This window comes from Tyto alba, unplaced genomic scaffold (assembly GCF_018691265.1).
Source record: "Tyto alba isolate M040663 unplaced genomic scaffold, T.alba_DEE_v4.0 Super-Scaffold_41, whole genome shotgun sequence".
Classification (NCBI taxonomy): domain Eukaryota; kingdom Metazoa; phylum Chordata; class Aves; order Strigiformes; family Tytonidae; genus Tyto; species Tyto alba.
The window spans coordinates 4,193,676-4,210,173 of NW_024881317.1; the positions used below are offsets into that span (position 1 = coordinate 4,193,676).

Below are 16,498 nucleotides of genomic sequence, written 5' to 3' on the forward strand. Positions count from 1 at the left end.
TTTGTTAGCTGTCCTAGTAGTTAAGCCTTCTGTCTCAGTTGATAAGGGAACACAAAGCCTCTCACAATGAAGGCTCACGCACTCACTCATTGGCAGTGCCAGTAAAGAGATAACAGCTAAATTGGATGGAGACACTGAAAACTCTGCTCAGAAGCTGCAGGGGTCCTTCCAGAGGCATTTGCACAAGAAAGTCTTGGAGGAAGCTTGTATTCCTCTGTCCATGCTATTGTAACATCCAGGAACAGTTCATTCTCCTGACCAATGCTTTGTTGTTGTACATGAGCAGCAAACTGGCTTGGAAAAAAAATAACAGTTCTTAATAGTAATTGACTGGTCATGCATCCCAATGAAGAGCTGAGTGATGGCTGCTCAGTGCATAATCCGACTCTGGGACAACAGCTTTCTAAGAGGTCTTGTATTCCTTTGTTAAGCAGTGGTGTGAGGGGGCTCTCCTGTAGTGAAATGCTTTGCTAATTAAGCAGGGAGTTTGTTTAACTAGTCTTTTCTGTTAACAAGCTGCTTTTCTATGTCCCTTCCTCTACCTTTTAGTTTGCCTTCTAGCATGCTGTGACAATAGTCATTTAATAGGGCTTCGTTGTGTCTCTACATTTATTTGGATTGGTTTGCAGGAAATCTCTTGCAACAAAGCCATTCATGTCACCATCGCTTCAGGGTCTACTTACTGGATTTCTTGTGTTTAAGGATGTGCTTTCTGGGGGCACAAGGGCCTTATTTTTCTCAAAGACACAGTCCTCCAACTTTAAATTCACATACCAGTTTTGCAGTAAGTATACAGAACCTGGAGAGGGGTGATGGATACTTTTTGTTTGCAGTGGCAGCCCAGGGGTCCTCCTAAAATCTGTTCTGCACTGTTTCATCGGTGAGATAATAAAAATCTGCCATTGTGCTCGATAGTTCTTCTGGGGCTGAGACAGGGCATTATGACTGTGAGAACTTTGAAAACATGTGTCTAATCATCTGTCTTGAAGATTCTTGTGCCAAAAGGACAATTATTTCAGTGTAGCCATTAGTGCATTTCTATGTTGTGTAGCTTTATCAGTCTGTGAAGATTTTTTAGGGTTGAGTACACTGATAGACCAAGTCCTAAACAAAAGATGGCAGTGAATGCTGTTGTCTGTCTAGGCTGAAGAGTACCTCAGAACATCTCAGCAACATCAGCTTGCCAGGTGTGAATATATACTAATAGAGCTGCTAATAGATGGGTTTGGTTCCCTAAACCCACTTACTAAACAAATATTGAAACAGTTTCCAATGGATTTGCCTGATGGACTTTTAAGCTAGGTTCTGATGCTGTAGTGTGAGCTCACCCCTTTATTAGACACTAGAGTGCACATGGAAGAGGGCTCTTGGCTGAAGAACACATTTATCTGACCTCTCCTAAGGTGTTAAGTCCAACTGAAATGTTTCCCACTGTTAAGTCATTGCTTCTAGGGGCTTGCCCATGTGGTTTATCTGATGTCTGATAGGATTTGGATTTATGTTTCAGCTTTTCAGCCTTCAGAGGAGCACCAACAGAGCCTCTCTCCTTTGTCTGGCCACCTACATTCCCACACTTGTAGGAACATCATATCTTTCAAACCTCACATCCCTGAAGAAAATGGTTGTAAGTGGCTGGCAAGATCGGAAGATACTGAAGAATAATAAGCAAACTCCTATATGGCATCATTGCATAAATCTGTTACTCTGAGACTATAAACCAAGATGGAATTCAAGGAAATCAAAGAGGGATTTTGACATTCCATTTGCCATAATGAAAACTGATCTTCATCCCGGCAAAAGAGGCTAAAGAATAATTCAGAAAATATATTTCAGGGAGAGAGAGAGATAGGATAGTCATGTGGTTTAGGTAGGCCTTAGCTGAACTCTACACTCAGCCATGTTCTTTGAGTAGTGCCTGAACCAGACACGGTGAAACTTTGTGTGGTAGTTTCTCGTCTGTAAAACTGTCGTATGAGGAATAGCACAACCCAAACTCCTTAGGGCAACATCTATCATATCCTTCTCTGGTGCAGGATCAGCTGTGTTCTACGTAGCATGCAAATGAAGGCTTCCTGGCTGCTTGGGATCTTTTCTTGCCCGCCTTCTGTCAGCCTTCTCTGACTTAGTTGGGGGACAGGATTTGCCCTGTGATATTAGGCAGTGCTTATTCAGCTACACTGCAGGATGGCGAGCTGCCTCTGAAAGAAACCAGAATGTTAATTTTGGCTTGGATGCTTGCATTTAAGCAAATAGAACATTACTGGTCAGGGGTATATTAACTTAACTCCTCTCTGTAAGCCATTACGTTTACTGTCAAACCACAAAACAAGCATTAAGAGGTCTTATTAATGCATTTTATATTTATAGACATTTTAAATAAAGTGATCTGCCTTAAAGTATTTAATATCTATTTATGTTACAAGAATTTCTGAAGGGAAAAAAGTCAGCATTACAAAATACTGTTTTATTGCTCCCTTGGTAAATAAGAATCTTAGGGAAAAAAGCCCCACCACCCTCCTCTAGAATAACAGCTAAGAAACACAGCAAACCGCTTTTGAAACTCAGAAATAACAGGTAGTACTTCATATAGCAAATGCTGTGTTTTTAATGCTGTTCTGTAGTTCTGATCGTCTCCCTGAACAGAGAATAGATTCACACTAAAGGTACTTGTTTTTTCTGAATGTCATTATAGAGGTGCAAGCTCTTCCATTTACTGAACTAACATTAGAAGTTGTAAGACAGTTTTTTCCAAAGTCATGGAAGAATTTCCCTCTAAGGTACTCTGTAATGTGTAAATAGGAATAAGCATGGCTCCAGGGCTTTGAATTGACTTTAAGTCATCACCACTAAGATGAAATCTTTTCTTGTTTTCTGGCCAAGGTATTTGGTTCAACACAGTTTTCCTAATGGGCGATTCCTGGTGGCTTTGTGATAATGTTAAAAAAAAAAAAAAAAGCTGATAAAGAAGTTGTCAGATGTCACCACGTATGTCTGTCTGCAGCCTTAGTGAGGCAGTGAGTATATGGGCATGCTGGATGTAAGGACATGGAGGAATATCAGCAGAATTACAGAAATGCAAAACCAGCTAAATATAGGTGCTGATTTATTTTTCTAAGTTAAACTCCCTTGTTGTTGAGCTTTTGCATGGTGTTGCGGTGTTTGCATTTCAGTTCATGTCTCCCCTTTGCATCCTTTGTTTCAAATGCATCTTCTGTTCATGCTGCCCTTTGGTAACCACCAGTGTTTAGAATATCCTCTAAATTCCAAAACAAAGTGCCTTAGTAGTAAAACATTCTTATTTTGCTCACCCATTCTGTCTGCATCTGACAACTATAATTTCTCATTGCAGTTCATCCATGTGGAGGCTGTTCGGGTAGATGTTTTGTTTCTTATGAAGTCCGGTGTTGCTCTTGCAACACTTCATGGTGTCATCTAAACTGAACTTCAGGTTTCTCAGACAACAACTAGAAGAACAGTGCATTGGCTTTCTCTTTTCCTCTCCCTTGTGTTTCTGTGTATCTGCTTACAGTAGCTGTCATTTTGGGCTTGGTTCAGGAGCAGGTTCCAAAGCATGAGGCAGGCACCACTGTCTTGCAGGAGTTTTATGCTTTTGTTTCCTCTTGTGTTTTCATCTGAGAGAAATGGCCAGTAAGACAAAAAGGAGATTCTCTGTCCTTATGGCCAGGCAAACTGCACTGGACTCTACTGTGGCTGCCCTTCATGACTTATGCTTTCATTTTCCTGGAGAAAATTCTGATTCAAATGATTCCAAAGCATATGACAAATGAGGTATGAGACCCTTTGGAAAGTTCTGTCCATGGCCATAGTGTTTTCAGTGATGAGGATTGACTGGTTTCAGCTAGTACCTGAACGGCAAGTTGTGAATGTTGTTTCCTTGCATTTGTGCAGAGCTTACTTTGCGAACCAAGTCCCACTCTGACCCTCTGAGCATTTAGGGACAGAGATACCTGAATTTCCAAGACCACAACATGGTAATTTAAAAGCTGCTTTCTATGGGTTTGAAAACCTAAAAAAAAGACAGTGTTGGGTTTGGGTTTTTTTTCCTCCCCTAAGAACATTTTTTAAGGGGGGTTGAAATAAATTACAACTGTGGTTTGGTTTTGAGCTTGCCTTTTTCTGAGACAATACAGCATGCAGGGATAAGTTACTGTAGTATGTGTTAGTTCTCCTGCAGCTGTTGCTAAGCCATGCGATTAGTGTGGAAGCTCTTCGCAGCAGCAAGCAGTAACTTGAAGTTAGTGATCTTTTGGATGTCATTGAGGGAAAATTTTTATGTTGTTCTTTAGGAATAATACTGGTTTACTCTCTGAAGCCTTATTTTACACTCTGCAGATCATTTTTCATTTTGGATTTCCCCTGTGAGAGTTTTTTCTATGTTAAAGAAGCAGATAAAATCACTTTTATCATGCATGCTTGATGGATTTATATCTCTGTGCTCTTGGGGTCTGGCACATAAAGACTTCAGAGCTGCCACTGATAATCGTCTCCCTTACCCTGATCTGGATTTTTCATGATGGGAGCAGGGATATAAGGGAAAAGGATGTAAGTATTTGATTACTGTCTACAGATTTCTCTTTTTGCTCCAGCAGCCTCAGGAGAGAGAGTTATGTCAACTGTATCTTATAAAGAGCCATGAATATGTTCTTTTTCATAATGTTTAATGGGGTCATTTGAAAGCTTGGCTTTGGGTGGGTGTTAGAAATTCTATATCACTTTTCAAAACAAGTGAAAGACAACCTCAGTAACCTGACTAATGCTTCTGCTGTCCAAACGTCGTCCAGCAGCCAAAGCAATGGGGAAGCTCTTGCTTCAATGCAATGCTTAGAGAAGAAAAAAAAAAGAAAAAAGGCCAATTTACCCTCAGGGTTGCTGTTCTGAACTCCAAAACATCTGAAACACACACGTCTCCCTCCCACCGTCCACCTGCAGAGGAAGCTCTTGAGAATTAAAAAAAATTAAACTGATGTAGTTTAGTTCCTCTCTTAGCCCAATTCCTCATGTCTAGGTTGTGCTGTATGCATGCTGGGGCAGGCCCAGACAGCTCATGCCAAAGCTGCATTTATTCTGTCCCTTCCATGTCAAAGCTGTAAGGAGGAAGAAAGGCAGGAGGAATGCAAACAGGCAGGAGGAGAAGGATGGTTCAGGCTTCAAGCTTTTCTGTTTTCTCTAGGGCATTCTTTGCAGTAAAGCTCTGTCAGGGAAATGCAGTTGAAGGAGGGAGATGTCAGAGACAGGCTTTATTCTTTTTCTTGTTCTTTTATACTTAACCTGTCATATTTCTGTATGTTTTGTATGACTCCCTACCATACCTCTTTTCAGTTTCCAATGCTCAGTCTCTACTTTTGATGACTCCTTGCAGAATGGAAGTCAATACAGTGTAGAAGTTCACCTGCAACAGGACAAACCGTAATCATGACCACACTTCAGCCACACTGACAGCTTTTCACATCCCTTCCCTTCAGCCTAGTGACCAAGATCCTCCATGGCTCTTCCAGCCAAGCTGCTTTCTGACATTGTGGTGATGTCCTAAAAGCGTAACCTTTGCATTTTGTTCCATGGCAGTGTGTTAGCGGGTTTCATGCAGCTGACGCTTTTGTTCCCAGCTGCCTTATTTTATTAAAAGGTTCCAAAATACCCCAAATATTTTTATTTTTCCCCTGTTGGAAGCAGTTACAGCAGCCTCAAGGGTGTGGTGCAACTGCAGGCTTGAGGGAGGGTGGCCCATGGTACTGCGAATGGGAAGGGAGGTGTCTGTGAGTCAGTCTCTCTATTAATGCATGTTGTCTGTGCAGCAGGAAATCTTGAGAACATCTGCACTAGGAAATCCCATTCCTTCTCCCCTGGTACCAGTTATCCCCGCCACCTCGCTTGGCACCGTTAGCTCACGTGCCGATGATAGCGAGTTGGATATGGCATATGAACAGCTTTGACACACTGAGTCTGTGGGTCATGGGAGAAGGGCAGAAGATGGTTGCTGCCATGATGGAATTGGATTCCTAGCAGGAAAGATTTATGGATTTCAATTCTTTTATTTTAAGGACACCTGGATTCTGTGATAATGCTCCCTTTGGGCACAACCTACCTTGCACAGTCTGGTTTAACACTGGCTGTGCGCTGCCAAAATGGCTGTGAATAAGCTGTGCTGAACTCGGTCTAGTATTTTATCACCAAGTCATTTACGGTCTGGTTGTTCTGTCACTGGAGTTCCGTCTAGCCTTAAAGACTGTGATTTGAGACAGTTTGGGTTTTCATTTCAAAGGATAATGTATTGGGTGCAGCTGGCAGTGGGGGGCCGCAGGGGCCCCTCTGAGGAGAGACCCGGAGCTGCCCCGTGCCGGACGCAGCCGGTTCCAGCCAGCTCTGCAATGGCCGCACCACAGGACACAGCGGAGCCCGTCAGGAAAGCTGTTGGAGCCTCTGAAGACATACTCAAGAAAGGGCAAAAGGTTGCATAGGCTGTGAGGAAAAATTCGTGAGAGCAGGAGGAGGAGGAGGTCCTCCAGGTGCTGGAGCAGAGGTTGGCCTACAGCCTGTGGAGAGACCACGGTGGGGCAGGTGGTTATTCCCTGAGGAATATGGCGGCCTGTGGAGAGGAGCCTGCACCGGAGCAGGTTCTCCTGACAGGAGCCACGGCCCGTGGAAAGGACCCCCGGCTGTAGGAGGGGAAAAGTATGAGGAAGAAGGAGCAGCAAAGAGGAGCTGTAATGAACTGACCACAACCCCCATTCCCCATCCCCCTGCAGGGCTCGGGGTAAGGGGGAGGGAGCTACGGGAGTCAGGAATGGAGGAGTGAAGTCAAGCCTAGGCAAAAGTGGTGGGATGAGGTGAGGGGAAGGCTGCTAGCTAGGTTGAGCTCTTCTGAGATCATTGATGGATGCAAATACAGATGCAGTCAAAGTTATCTTTAGGACAGAGAGCACAAGAGAGAAGAAAGAAGGGCTGACAGCCTTCAAAATGACATGCTGACCTCTCCAGCAGCTGGTTCTAGCCATGCAAGTTTTGCCAGTGAAAACTACCTTTTGAAGTCAGTGGTGTTTGGATCTCTCTGTGCTGGGCCTGGAGGCTGGAGCTTGTCTGCCCTGATGGAAAAGCAAGCACCATTATCCGTTAGGCTTAATGATAAGAACCTCTGTGCTGTGCTCTTATTTTATGAGTAGAAACTTTATGGGATGGTCGGAGCTAGCAGTGAGCTAGGCAAAACAAAGGCATCCATCACAGGTGAATGTTTTTTAGCCACTGTGGTGGTACAAGAGAGACTGACTCGATCAGCACGATGTCCCACTGACCCTCTCAGCTGAATGTCCAGATCTCCATTTACACATAGGTGAACTGTCAGAGCCCTTTTCTGCAAGTGTCAAGTTTATCCCCACAGGTCTATAGTGAGATGCCTTAGCTACTCTATCAACATATTCCTGAGCTACGCAAATAGTACCAGCACTTGTATGCATTTGTATACCAGCCGCAGGGAAGATAAATGGTTTATTGTGCTCATACTGGAGGTCAGTGGGTCAAATACTGAGTAGTGTCTGTCTTGCAGTCTGTGCCTAAATTATAGGAAACATTTGCGTGTGTGCTTAAATCCAGCCCCAAACACTAAATAGCTTAAGAACACTCTTACACTGAGCACATTCCTGAGTATTTGCACAAATAGGAAAAATACCAAGCGTTGAAAACATAGTATCCAAAATGTGCTCATGTCTTGGGTTTGTTGTAGGAAGTCAGCTGAGCCTGTGTGGTATTTCTAGCCAAAAGAGCTGTGAGTAAGGAATATAGCTTACCTGGGGCCAAATCCTGCCTCCCATTAGTCAAGAGTCTCTCTTCAATGATCTTGACTTTATTTTTTTGACTGAGTAGGGAAAACAATATTCATCCAAAGGTGGTTATGTGGTATTTTACACCTTTTTAAAATAAACCCCTCCCTCACCTTTTTTGATATAGTCTAGTTAAAGCATTTGTACATGGAGAAATGAGTGGAATAAAATTCTGGCATCAATTAAGATCTTATGTTCTAACCTATAAAAATGAGGTGAAGTATCTGAGCTGGAATGTAAAATCTGGAGAAAGTAGTAAGGTAGTTTCCGGTGCTATTTTTGTATTTCCTGAGGCTTGTGTCATTATGTGCTGCCTTATTACTATTCTCTTATATAAGATATGAAAATAACAGAGGGAAATTGCTTTTCCATTCTATTTCCTGAAGTCTAAAACACACCATTATTTCATCTTGCATTCAGATATCTCTGATATTTAAGCACTGAAGATCCATGTTAGTTGGATGCTTCATAACGTATGTTAGTGTTCCTGAGACTTCGGTTTATGTTTAGAGTTCCTTTGGAATATTTCTCTTTTCCTTTGTTGCTCCTTTGTTGTTTCTCTTGTTTATTCCAGTTAAAAATATTTTTCTTTCTGCAAGTAGCTTGTGTATTTTTTATTTTGTTTTGTTTTTTAATGTTTTTTGTCCCTGAATGCTGAATCTTGCTTAGATTAATCTGTGACAAATTGGTCAGGTGGCGAAGCCCAGTGCAGTACAGTAGGACCGCACTGGTTTTGCAAGTGTTTTAGCTACACTGTAATATGTGGAACTGTTAGAGTGGTAACACAGTAGCTCTTAAAAAATTCTTTATTTTATTGAATGTAGTAGCACAACCCACTTGGGTATGTTTTGGGTCAATTTCTTGAAGGACAAAAGTCTAAATTTAGTCACAGTTAGTTCTTTCAACTATTACTGAGTCTTCATATTGTTACTGATAGACTGTGGATGTTTTCTTTGCCTTTTTACAGGTGTACAACATGTTTCAACACCAAAGTCTTGGAATTAAAGTCAGCATTCGAGTGACCAAACTAGTCCTGCTTCGCAACCGTCCTGTGAGTTCTAACTCATTTTTACCCTGCTGTTGTCATTCTAATGTGGTAGTCTCAGACAGAGCAGGATCTCTGTGCTAGAGTGGGAGGGGGAAGTGGGGCATGTCTGGCCACATGATCACAAATTGTAAGTGGTGCCTACCACATTTCACCAAAGAGTATTGAAGGTGGAAAGTATTGGGGGCTGTGGGAGTAAAAGGAGCTACAGTCCTTTTATTATCCTTCCTGGTAAATCCTTGTCTACTTGTATTTGCAAACCAGTCTCAGAAGTTAACTGTTACAAAGATTAAAAATTATGCAGTTCTAGTATCAAATATATAACGTCCAGATTTACAAGACTTTTGAATGTAGTACTGTATTAGAATCTTATGACTGCTGCCAGCTAATGGAGTTTGTTCTGTAGATCAAATGTCAGAAGGCAGTGTGGATTCCAAAGTCTCTAGTTCACCTACTTAGATGAAGCTTGTTTCGCACTTCCGTTCTCTCATATCTCTATCTTTAAGCCTCTGATTTTTCATCAGAGGTCTAATGCTTTATGTAAAGACTGTGACTGACATTTGTTCTTTTGTATCTTTTTTTTTTTTTTTTTTTTTTTCCAAAAGGCAAAATTGTCTATTGGGCATCATGGAGAGAGGTCTCTGGAGAGCTTTTGTCAATGGCAAAATGAAGAATATGGTGGTGCAAAATACCTTGGTAACAACCAGGTTCCTGGCGCGAGGGATGACACCCCTCCTGTGGATGCTGCTGTTTTTGTAACCAGGTATAGTAAGGTCTGGTTTATCAGTTTAGTTCAACCAATAATGGCCCATAGTCAATGATGGGGTTATCTGGTCTAGCAGTAATCTAAGAAAAAGATATGTTGATGATGATACATTTGCTACCTACATGCTGTTCAGATGCCTCAGATGAAGGTGATTTGTCTTGTTTCTGTGTATACTTAACAATGTCATGCAAAAGCATCTCTCCTCTTGAACCAGAGCGTTGTCATAGTCGTGGTCGCTATAGTATGTTAGTTATAGTATGTCAGGATACTGGCAAGACATGGCTGTAGCACAGGTGATACTTTTTTTTTTCACACCAGCTGGTATAAATGATAAAAATAGGTGAGGCTTTGGAGCATAAGCCCTTCTTCCAAGCAGAAAGAAGGTGTGGAATTGAGAACACAGCTGGGAACAAGTGCTCTGTGTGTAATTAGGTATGAATCAACTGAACAGGCTGAGAGGAGCAGACAGTGTGTCAGTAATGGGGAGGTGGTGAGGGAGTTGCCGCCTAAAGAAAGTGAAAGATGAATACCATAAACTAAATTAATTTTCTCTCTATTGCCCTAGGAAATAACCACTTTAACACACCTCCTCTATTTCAGCTGTGATAGAGGAGGGGTGTCATGCTTCATTTATTTGTATGTTTGAAAACTGCTGCATTTATTTCAGATGTGAAATAATCTGTGTATGAATACTTGAGCAAAATTCCTTGCAGCCCACAGCTCTGTACCTGTTGATGTATCAAACACATCAGGGTATGGCCCAGATAAAGTAAGCAAAAAGGGTGTTGTCCCTATTAACCTGTAGTCTTCTTTCTTCTAAGTTTAGTACCTGAGCTCAACTTCACTGTACAATGCAAATCCTGTGTTCCTCACAGTTACCATACATTCTGAGTAGCAAATCCATGGTCTTTTAAGTTGATCACATACTTTTAAGATATAAATGAAGAATACATTGTTATAGAAATGATCGCTGGCTGATTAAAGTGAGCACAAAAATATAGTGTAAGGTGGATGCTGTATGTGCTAGAAAAACACTACTTCTTACCTGCTTCTTCCCCAGCTTGAGACAGGAAATGTCTGTACTGCAGTTCAATATTACTCACCTCTTTCACCTTTTTTCTCTGCCAACAATGTAAGTAGAAATACATGTTTTTGCATAAACTGCCATTCTGACTGTAATAATCTATTGTGTTGATAGTCACATTGCAAACTGTTCATGGCATTTTGGTGAGTGTTCAGTAAAATAGCTGGTGAGAAGGGCATGGGGCCAGCAAAGTTCCTAAGAATGTACCTTCAGAGACATGTGTGCAGTTCCCCCAAATCCTTCTCTCTCCTCTGTATTCAGCGTAGTCCAACCAAGCACTTAAGCAGATACTTAACATTTTAGACAGGGTGAATAGTTCCTTTGAAGTCAATGGGCTGCACATCCTGGTTATAGTTAACCATGTGCTTCATTGGATCAGGGCCTAAATAAATAACTAACATTCTTGTTAAACTCATCTGGGCATCCAGTTGTCCTGCATGACAAGTGAGGCATACAGAATCACTTCTGATGTGCTCTGAGCACAGGGTGGAGGGAATGAGCAGAGCATTTAATCTGTGCAGTCTCTTTGCAGCTTATAAAATTGCATGCATAATGTCAGCCTAAATGAGTTGGACTCAGGCATCTGAGGAAGAATTGTAGGAAGAATTTGTAGGAAGATTTGTTTAATAGATTTGCAGGGTTCTGCAGTCAGAATAGCTGGAGGAAGTACAGCTATTCTGTTAGAAACTAGCTATTCGGTTAGAAACTAGGTTCAGGTTTTATGAGAGACCTCAAGCCAGGGAGTACACTGCTGTGCATAAGAGCAGCATTTTTCCTGTTTGATAAGCCAACAGTGTGTACTTGTAGTCTTTTTCCTACCTTCTTGCTGTGTCTTGTCATCCTTAACCCATCCTGCTTCTGCTACATAGAGGATGCTGCGTTGCTTAGAAGACTTCTGGCCCAGCAGCCCAATTCCTGTGTTAGGGAAATGAGGTTTTCTACTCTTGGCTTTGGAAGTGTGTGTGTGTGTCCCTGGACCCTCCCCAGACTGTACAGATGGACCAGTGGTAGAGGATATGGGAGCAACAGCATGTCCAGCACAAGCAATTGCGCCAGAAAAAGCAGAAGCTGAATTTCCAGCAGCTGCAGCTGCTTTAGGACTAGAAACAGATTCTTTGGGGTCAGCCTCTGAAGAAATCCCTCTGGTTCCAATCTGGCTGTGTTCATTTGAAACACCAAGCCACACTTGCCTTTTGAGACTTCACCTCCAACTGATGTTCCCCATATACTCATTTGTATGAAAGAGTAGATTAACTAGGTGGCAAATATGCCTTCTGTGGGCTTTTAATAGTATCCACCTGACTGAGTTCCAGGTAAAAGTCATACAATATCTGTGAAATAAGATGTACCATTGTACAGTTCAGTAAATAAATGAGATGGTGGGAATAACCTGTTTTAGCCCAGGTCAGTATAGTGGCGTGGTTTCTATAATCATCAGATTTTTCTTGTTCAAATTCTGGTTTTGAACTTACAGAAATTCAGATCTCTGGCATCTATGGATAATGTACTTCATATTTTAATGGGCAGCTGACCAGAATAACTTATGTCTGCAGAATCTATATCTTAGTGGTCTTAGAATTGTGTCTCATTTGAAACACATTCCCCTTCTTGATCTTCTGTCTTTTGCATTCCCTAGGAAATCTTCAGACATACTGATGTTCTCCCCATTTCCTGGCTGTAGGTGTTTGGGTCACTTATTAGACTATAGGTGGTGTGATAGCAGAGCAAAGAATGACACAACACTAATAGGAACAGAATTCAGAGCTGTCATTAAGCAAAGACTCATTTTTACTGACATGCTGGTGTAGTTATTCCATTTGCAGCCTGCTTCTCCCTTCCACGTTTCTCCAGACTTTTGCCTTCCCATTTAAATGGGCAAATAAAGCAATTCAATGTGCATCAAGGAAACTGGGTGCATAGTGCTACTAAATGTATATATGGATGTGGAAAGTTTATTTTGGCAGGTTTTTGACTGTACCGGTTTCCTCTGTCCTTTTTAGCTTTATGACCCAGCAGGGTTAAACTGGTCAAAAAAATGTCATCTGAAGGATGCTGGGAAGTGGCCATTAAACAGAATACTTTTTATTCATGTTGCACAGTTCAACTACTGTCCTTTCTTACAGGAAAGACTTGAATTGCAGAATTTAGCTTAGTACAGTTAGGTATTTTTTTCCAGTTCATGTGAGCCAGATGGAAGAATGACTGTAGGAGGAGTTCTGAGCTCTTCTTTTCTGGCTCTTTTATTGAACAAAACAACTGACTTGTTGTCATTTTTTTTTTTTTAGAAGAATTGTTTAAAGTCTGCTAAAGGAAGCTCTCTGCACGGTACAACAAGTGATAATGGCCAAGAGTTTCACAGGTCCCTAGAAGATGAGAACACATGTCCTGCTTGATTCAATCAGTGGCTAAAAGTGAAGAGTAAAATTGCTTCACAGCTACAGTGTGTGATTTCAGTATATTATCCAAGACTTGGTGTGATAAGGTCAGATCTTGAATTTGAATTGCAGCTCATGGAGTAAGAGTTTTATTCCAATATAACTCTGTAAAAGATTCTGCTAACAAAACTATGTCTCTGTGATAACATTCACTGCATATGCAGAAGTCTCTTAAGATATCTTTTTTATATCCTTGGAGTATCATTATAGTATCATTCATGTCAAGCTCTTGCTTCAAAAATATAGATGCAGGCAAGCTCAAAAATGTGCCAGAGAGACCTGTGATTGAAAGCTTTCTGAAAGTAGATTAGTTTCAGTGCCATGGTGGGGCCATCTTACCTCGCTGGTGTGACTGATCCACAGGTGAGATAGATCTTCCTTAATGCCTTTTCAGTCAGGCTCCCCTCTGATTGCCAGGGAAGGACTGTAGGCGTTTCAGTATATAGGTTTTGTGATGGGGTGGCTGCTTGCCTTTGGAAGAAGATTGCAAACCACCGAGCTCCTTTGTGACTAAAGGTTTGGATTTGATTTTCTGTTTGGCCACGGAGTTTTGGGGTAAAACTTTTACAATAGGTCTGGATGTTTTAAAGCCTAGCATTTTGGTACAAGATCTCTGAATAGAAGAATGGTGTCTTTTGGACTTGTGTTTATGGCAGTTTAAAGGATGGGCTGAGGAGGCCTCATACTTGCAGGCCTTCGTGCAGTGAGTTGGGCAGCTATGTTCAGTTCTTCTTGCTGACCTGTTTCAAGTCCTTCCCTAACCAGACAGCATCACAGCAGTCTCTTTACAGACAAGGATTGTTCTACCTCTGTAGGAGAGTCTGTAAGTTGTGCTGGATCATTTACAAGATCCTTCATTTTATGGCACGGTGCTAATTTCTCCAGGGAGCTCCCTGAAAGTGCCAGACACCTTTCAGTGTAGAACGGAGCGCAAGGAGCAAAATTGTTGTGCTTTATTTGCAGAGCTGGCCAGCCTCTGAAGAGAGATGCTTTTCTAGCAATGGCCTCCTGCCATCTGCTAATAGTTCAGCTATCTGTTGTCACAAGAAAAGCATCTGTTTGATTTACCAGTTTATGTAACATAATAAGTCCTTAAATAAACCTCCGTCAAGTTGGCTCTGGGAACTCAAGTAGGCGTGCTTGTGCCAGCTCCGTCAGGAGACTGCTATTAGTCTGGAATGCCAAGGTGTCGAGACACAGTAAGGCTGTGGTGAAAAATGAAAGCTGGGGCTGGTGTGTGGTCGTAGCTTCCGATTTTGTTTTGTTCCTATCTGATTTTTTAACGCTTTGGTGGTGGTTATGGTTTTTCTGTGTTGAAGCATGGTTAGTTTTCAGTGTCTGCATAACAAGAGCTGGTAATAGCTGTTGTTTCTCTCATTCCAAGATCTTGACAACTTGATATGTGACTTTCAGAGGAGTTTGTTATGAGGGATTTGGGTTCATCAGCCACAGTCCTGGGCTTTAAATCCCTTCTCCTATAAACCCTAGAATATTTTTCTTCAAGAAAAAAATACTTTTAATCTTTATCTGTTTTTAGTTTTCTCTAAGTATTTTTTTTCTAAGTATTTACCTTTCTCTAAGTATTTTCTTAAGTATTATCTTTCTCTAACTGTTTTTAATCTTCCTGCTGCCAAACTCTTAAAGTCCCACTGGGGACTTGGGCATTTTAAATGACACACTCCAAATGTACTAACATGATTCTCTCACTAGCCTCCCCACAGAGTGAGGAAAGCCATCATGATAGAGATTATGGTTCCTTTGCTTCCCTTGGGTTAAGGAACTTCTGAAATGTTTTAGCACATGTGGTGCTTTTCTCCAGCTCCTCTTCATAGCTGATTGCACTGCAAAGCAGGTCTGGTGAAGATAGCTCCTAAAAGTTTTGGTCTAAGTGCTTATTGAAATTTATTCAAAACATTAATTTAGTTATAAAATACTTTTCTTTCCACACTTGTTTTTCTGTCATGAGGAATCTCATTTACAAAATCTTCTCACATGAAGTGTCATCACTTAGATGGCGAGCCTCAAGGCTTTTTGTTCTGTTTCTGTTTAATACAGCTCTATGAATCCCTGGTTGATTTGAGGGTGCCAGTGGCATATGTAGTATCGCTCCCTGCCTTGATGAGATCTAGGGAGACTGGGTGAGATGTGAGGGAGTAACAGAGACCAAATGAAGTCTCTTGAACCTTTCTGTATTTGACTCAAACCATAAAATGGCAAATCTGAGTGTCATATGTTTAGCTGAAGCCAATTCACCTCACTGTTACCTGGCAAATACTGAAAATCTCTTTCTTCCTTGTCAACACCTGTCTTTCTCTGCTCAGTCCTCCTTCTTTCTTGTCCTTTTCTATTCTAGTGGAAGAAGAAAAAACATGAAGAACTGAGAATTTCTGGGTATACATGATCAGTTCTGTGTCTCCAGGCACTGTCCCCACATAGCTCCTCCTTCCACTTTTGATGGTGCTGTTGCATCACAGGGTGTCTGCTCCTTTTTGTTACAGTTCTCTTGTGAAAATAAGCGGTTCAGTTTTAATCCAGTTGCTGAAGAAGTCTGATATCATAGAGTGAGGCAGTATCCTTTTACATGCTAAATCTCAGAACTGTTAAATTGGACTGTAGTATGTGGAGCTGCTTCACATAATTGTTTGTAATCTTGCAGTGGCAATCAATGCTGCTATACGTGTTTTCATCATGTACACTGCACAGCAGTTTTAAAAAAACCCCCAAACCTCAACACCTATGATATGCGAGTCATGCATCACTGTTTTTTCCTAGCCTGGAGTCTGGAGGCACAGGATACATTTCACTTCTGTTCTGTTTTTCTTTCTAGGACAGATTTCTGCGTACACAAAGACGAGCCTTGTGACACTGTGGGTAAGTCAAAGAAGCAGAGGAGAGTATTTTGATAGCCAACTCTATGCTAAGAGGAGTGTTCTGGGCAATCTTTCATTCTCTGGATTACTATAATGTTGGTTTTGCTATTCTGTATACCTCTGTGATGCCTATACGGATTAGTTGAGCAGGGTATGAACTATAAATATGCCATTAAATGTTAACCCCTTCTAAGCACTGGAGGTCTCTGAGTTCAGGAAGTAATCTGAGGTACTTCTGCTTCTTTGGAGCAGATGTAGGATTAGATAATTGGAAATTAAGAAACTGTCTTCTGATGTGTCTGTATAAGGCTCCTTTCAGTGCTCTCTCACTTAAACCAAGAATTTGCTAACTAGTGGATGTATTTCCAATTGTAAGAACCTGTGTAATACTCCTGAATCAAACTGGCACTTGGACACCAGAGAAGAATACCTCATTGTAGAGAAGCCAAGCTAAATCTTCTTTTCT

General features: G+C 41.5%; 1 protein-coding gene across 2 annotated transcripts in view; it reads left to right on the forward strand.

Annotated features, from left to right (window-relative positions):
- The window catches only part of ADAMTS17 (ADAM metallopeptidase with thrombospondin type 1 motif 17), a 196,731-nt gene that overhangs the window by 28,444 nt on the left and 151,789 nt on the right, over positions 1 to 16,498 (forward strand). For both annotated transcript variants that reach the window (XM_042804283.1, XM_042804282.1), the window contains exons 5-7: positions 8,800 to 8,883; positions 9,483 to 9,640; positions 15,990 to 16,033. In XM_042804283.1, the coding sequence (XP_042660217.1) occupies positions 8,800 to 8,883; positions 9,483 to 9,640; positions 15,990 to 16,033 (286 nt within the window). The remainder of the gene's footprint in view (positions 1 to 8,799; positions 8,884 to 9,482; positions 9,641 to 15,989; positions 16,034 to 16,498) is intronic.